The 6,000-nt window shown below is 42.3% G+C and overlaps 1 protein-coding gene across 1 annotated transcript in view; it reads right to left on the reverse strand.

Moving 5' to 3' along the window:
• Positions 1-5,712, reverse strand: part of znf236 (zinc finger protein 236) — a 44,522-nt gene extending 38,810 nt beyond the window's left edge. Inside the window, exons 1-4 of the mRNA XM_079164989.1 lie at positions 5,629-5,712; positions 3,843-3,979; positions 1,089-1,253; positions 802-980 (exon numbers count right to left, since the gene is read on the reverse strand). Of these exons, the coding sequence (XP_079021115.1) occupies positions 802-980; positions 1,089-1,253; positions 3,843-3,979; positions 5,629-5,680 (533 nt within the window). The 5' untranslated portion in view covers positions 5,681-5,712. The remainder of the gene's footprint in view (positions 1-801; positions 981-1,088; positions 1,254-3,842; positions 3,980-5,628) is intronic.
• Between the last annotated feature and the right edge of the window lie 288 nt (positions 5,713-6,000).

The following is a 6,000-nucleotide window of genomic DNA, read 5'->3' on the forward strand; positions in this document are numbered from 1 at the left end:
TGAGAATAAATTCTTAAAGTAGTAGAAAACATACTTATTTTTCCTTCGACATGAAGTTACACAGCTTATTTTGACACTATGGATCTATGGCACTTGATCATGTCAGTTGTCTGTCCACTTGGCATGTCCCCAACACTGACAGATATTACTTGGTGTCTAGTTTCAGATCATTGTTGCTAGGCTCTTTTTTAACCTTTATTCTAATGTTTAGCTTTAACTAGAAATAGCCTATAGAGGGTTTGCACACAGCACTGAGGACTGCTGTCCTTGTATAGGCTGTACAACTGCATGTTATGTGCATTCAATCAACGAGGATGAATGACAACGTATAAAACTTTCTGTTGAATCCCATGGTATACTGAGCATGTCCTCATGCAGCCAATGCAATGTTCATCCTAAACCACAGCTCATTTCATTTTGAACAGAAATGAATTCATGTGGAACGAAGAATGTGTCTTTCTGTCACTCTTTCTGCTGTTATGGCAGTTCCCGTCTCTTGATTAGTCTAACTGCTGTTTCAGACGCCCCTCTGTCTCCATGACTCGCACACACTGCCTCTGTGTAATTCATGTGTCGTAAAAAATTGGAAAAATAAAATGAGATGCAAAACACTCCCCGTGGGCAGCTTTAATCCCCAATGTCATTATCACAGTGGTCGACTTTTGACTGTAAATGGCCTTGAACAAGGCCCTCATAGTTACTTTTGATACCCGTTAGATTCGTGTTCCCCTTTTAACTTCAAGCACCTTTCCGCCTGACCCGGTCAAATGAAATAAATCAGCATTTGCAGCCCGGCCTGACCTCATCTTGACGTGTCTCTTCATGTGCTCCTTGAGGTGTGCGGACGTCTTGAACTCCTTATCGCAGGTCTTGCAGGTGTACACCTTGACGCCCGACAGTTCCTTGCGGTGCTCGTCCAAGTGCAGAGACAGCTGGCTCTGAAGAATGAACTCATCTCCGCACTCCACACAGATCAAATTCTGCATGGCGGGTTGGCAGAGGTGGCAAAAAGGGTGAGAGATGTGTTACTCCTTAACTGGTAGGAAAATGCGAATTAATGAGGGTTTCATGTTGTTCGTCGGACTAACCTCCTCCTTCTCGTGCAGCATGATGTGAGATTTGAGGCTGGCGATGCGGGAGAACCGTTTATTGCAAACGGGGCAGGTGAAGTCGGAGGTGGTGTGCGTGGACTTGTGGAGTGTGAGGTTGAACTCCACATTGAACGTCTGTGGGCACTGGTCACATCGATGAGGCTGCGAGGGAGGGAGGAGAGATTGAAGAAAAGTAGTTAATAGTGTGAGGGTAAAAGATGTCAGACGTCTCCCTCTGCAATCATGTCCTTGTTGTCTATTCTCACTCTCTAGACTTAAGGAACCTGCATTTGCTGTGGAAGATTTCTCCCCATACTCTCCCCCCGTCCTACTAAAGTGTCTACTAGCATCTGCAAAACAACAGGTGTGTTAAAACGTAATATGTCATCATCATAAACAATGTTTTTTCTTTGTTTTTTGGTGTCTCAGCTTGAGAGAGAAGGACAAACAGAAAGAGAGAAAAATCATTGTGGTATACAAGCACATAATACTACCAGACAGCGTAGAGAATATCTCCTGTGAGGCAGAAATGGCTCCAATATTAAATTGCATTTCTATTAGAGGAGCTGACTGACTTAATTTCAGAGTACTCTCTGACAGCGGTGAAGGCCGCTGACACGGGTAAGTATTACTCAGCGCGGCAGAGCCCGAGGCTGCTGCTGTTCGGCCTGGAGAGTGTGTCTATGTGAGTGAGCATAGTAGCCATAAAAAATGTAAGTGGTCCTCAAACGCAGGTGCTGCTGCAAATTAAGCAACGTAGTGTCCGAGTATTGTGTTTTCGTGACAGAAGAGACAGTCAAGAGAGGACAGAAAATGACAGGAGTTGTCTTTACTTTCACGTTCTTGTTAATAGCATGAAGTGGAGGACCTAGCCCCTTCACTTGTCTGTGATTATGTGTGTGTGTGTGTGTGTGTGTGTGTGTGTGTGAGAGGGGGGGGGGGGGGGGGGGGGGGGGGTTACTGTAATAGACAGACAGACAGATGGAAAGCGAGTGCAGATGGATCTTTAAAAAAGGGAGACAAAGATGTGTTGCCATAAAGCTATCAGCAGATATTCAACAAATATTCAATCATGAATTAATGACGACAAAAATCTGCAATATTCACATGAATTAAAGTACATTTATTCTGTTTGTGTACTTTTAAAAACATGCGTTATTTACGCATTATCATATTAAGTATGCCACAGAAGAGTGAAAACACATCATCATACGCCTTCACACAGTATCTTAACACATGCTGATTATCATACATTACAAAGCACATCACGCTGACTCATCTGGTGACTCAGTGGATGGATGCTAACTATGAAGATTGATGTTTTTGAGTTAGTGCAATATGTATTTTAAGATGTTTCTCATGTAGGGCCACAAAATATGGGAAGAGGGAATGAAATTCAGACAAACAGCCACTGAAACTGATTTATTATTACCGGCCGGTAAACACTGCAGCGGAGGAAATTGCAGCTGTGATTCAACATCTACCAGATAAGGGGGTATACTATTTGCTGTGCTATTTAACATTTTTATTGGGCACCAGAGAGGGAGAGGCCGCACCATTAAGCAACTTCATAGCAAAGTATCAGTCATAGTTCTGCTGTAAGTGCTCTGCACCAACACAAAACAGCAGCAACGCAACAAAGTAACTGAATTCACTACTGCCTGCAACGGCTCACCACAAATCCACCCAATGCTTTTATGACTGATGCAGGCAGTAACTATCGTCCACATTGATTTTTCAATCATTCGGGGAGCCAAGACTGTACCACTGCAGTTTGACAACAGTTTCCGCTGTTCAAAGTTCAGGAGCAGATGACACGACATGTGTTGCTTTTGTGCTCCACTGCTTTCCAGATATAGCACAAGACATGTCTTAAAACAGTCCAGCATCAAGTCTTATTTAGCAGCAGTTTATCTTATCAACCCAACTGAGGCTGTGCTTATTTGCATCTTGCCCTGTTAAGTGAAAACATGTGGTGATACAGAATGTTGTGGCTCTAATGTGGTGTTGCATAAGTAAATAATAAATAAGTAAATAAGCCCAGATGTGTCTGTGTGAATGAAAAAGAAAACATGCAGCTCCTGGTTAACAGCACAGTGCAGAAGCTTTTGAAAGCCGCTGGCACCAAACATTGTGATTGGCAGACTGTGTTGAGACCTGTGCTAAATCTGTCAAATAACAAATGGCATTCATGGCAGCTTTAAACTTCTAAACAAAAAAAAACATCTGTGCTGAAAAATCCAGGACACCTCCAGCTTTGACGGCAAGTTACTAGCTTGGCCCAAATCCAACTCGTAGCTGGGACATATCGTTATCTTCATCACTTGCACAAAAGTCAGGTGAAGAGTTGAGTTTTTGTTGTACTGTAAAATGTTGAAGGTAATCCACAACAGGTCAACTACCCCACGGGTGAATCTCACGGCTCCTGTAAAGGCTCGAATGCTCTCAGCTCACACCTCCAGCCCAGCTGCACTGTGACAACCACTCTGTTATATCCTGGGGGCCTGGCTTACAATTGCAAAGAACTACCCTGAAGACTAGCTGTTGAAAGGCTTTTGAATCTCAACTGGCTGTTGAGAGGTTAATAACAATAATAATAATGTGGCTCTACTGAAGTGGATGTGGTTACACTGGCCTGATTCAAGATCTGAATGGGTGGAATCATAAGAAAAATACAAATACATGTGCTGATGATAGAGAGCAAGCATACTCTTCATGGGATAAATAAAGGCTCGTGTGCGCTGTACTTACCTTATCGTTGATCTCATGTTCACGGCGATGCCGCTGCAGCTGGCTCTCAGTGGTAAAGATCTGGCCGCATATTGTGCACTTCTTGTCCTTGAGTTCTCCATCACTGAAACGCCCCTTATTGGTACTGGGATCTGCATCTGATTGAGTACAAGAGAGATCACTTCAATTTATTAATTTGGTGCAAGAGGCTTTCTTGTGACAGGAATGGCTGAAGTACATGATAAAGGGCCTTTTTTACTTCAATTACTGTGGCTTTGTGTTTTTGTTTTTTTTAACTATCTAAAACCAAATAGTTGCATCCAAACTGTATTTTTCTATACACTTCATCATATGACAATCCTCACTCAAGTATGGCAGATATTGATGTGGTAGCATACTAAAAACACACACAGTGACTTGGCATCCATATGAATTCAGTGGTTCTTAAAATGGGGAATAGGTTCACGGTTTCAGATTTTATTACATTTTTTTTCAGAATCCCAAAGAATGTATGAGAAGGTTAATTTCATTTGAGTTGTTTTGTTTCATGAGATCCACATTATTTGTTGTTAACTTTGCTAATCAAGGCTAACAATGACTGCAATACTTGTGAAGTGAGCCTGCTGGTATGTTTCTTGTATTCTGCATTTTTAAGCTCGACTGCTACATTTCTTTGTTGCATGTATGTATGGATGGATATTAATCTGACACAACCTTGCCCACTATACTAGTCATTTACTGTATTCCACTAATACCTTCGAGTGTTTTCAGCAATGTCACTTCTTAAAATGAGGTCTGTGAACATAATGGAGGTTCGCTCGTAAAATAACGTTGAAGTTGTTAATTCACCTTATAAAATATATCTATTTTTAATTTGGTTTCACTCTCTTGGACAGCGACCACACTAATGCATTTGCAGTCTTACGTAGATAAAGTTTCTATAGTTTAGTGTCCGTCTGTGAACATGTTGGGGTGCTTTTATCAACTGTTAGATGGTCAACAGTTTGGTTGCGTCACGCCCATCTTGCCATTCATCAGCTGCATATAGGAAAGTAACCCACTAACGTGTCGCTGACGTTAACGCTAATGTGGTGCTATTTTGTTGCCAAGTAGTTAACGATAGCTTAGCCCACATCCACCAGCAGAATCAGGTGGTTCACATACCGCTCGGGTTACCCAACTAATGTGTCATAACAACTAAGATGAAGATACATATTATATTCCGATGATGACACCAAAATGCCAGCACACTGAATGCATACAGGCAGCACATCTCAACATGTGTAAAGGGCCACGTGAATACGTGAATGTGATATGAGGTTCTGAACACGTTAGCCCAGCACAACGGATCCATCAGCAGCATCTGCACCGCGTCGCTGGTAACGTGCCTCACGGGATCAAAACAACAGTGGCAAACATGTTGGCGTGTTAGCCTCGAAGCTAGCGGTAGCCAGGCGAGCTAGTTAGCAACATTAAGCTAACGGCGAACTACTAATAAACGAATATTAAGAGTAAAAGCCGTGCACTGACTAACGCTACACGAGTCCGTGGTTGTTCCCCCCGTGGACACCAATTTAGACTGGAAGCCAATAAGAAGAGCCACCGAAACCTTATTAATATCATTCCGCCTCAATCACTCCTTCGCCGCACAAAGCAAAGCCCACCCGCAATACCATATCCGGGGACTATATACACTACATTGAAGTGTTATTATATAAGACACCGAGATGTTTGTCCCGATAATAGCCGGTTATTTGGATAGCCCATATTCTGTATTTTTTATTCGTTGAATTTTGATACTTGTTACCTGTTTCGTCGTTGCTTTTAACTCTCAGTTTGCGAGGCCGGCCCCGCGGCATAGTTCCAGTACTCAGGGCGGGTGTGCTGTGAACGATTTGCTTTTCAAAATGGCGATTCGGTCATCTGTAGACAGCATCGTACCCATGCAGACACACAGCTGCGCGGAGTAGGGAGACATCTACCGTTTAGTTCAATGTACCTGCATCTTTAAGTGGACATACAATATCAACTTTTTGTTTTGTTTTATGCTACTGATAAGGGAGTGAGTTGCTCTATAATTATGAATAACTAATACATTTGATATTTATATAAAATAAACTACACCTTCAGTGGTGGTTTAGTTTGGTAATTTAATACTTTTCGTTGTTCTGAAATATCA

The sequence above is a fragment of the Pholis gunnellus genome (assembly GCF_910591455.1).
Source record: "Pholis gunnellus genome assembly, chromosome: 8".
NCBI lineage: Eukaryota > Metazoa > Chordata > Actinopteri > Perciformes > Pholidae > Pholis > Pholis gunnellus.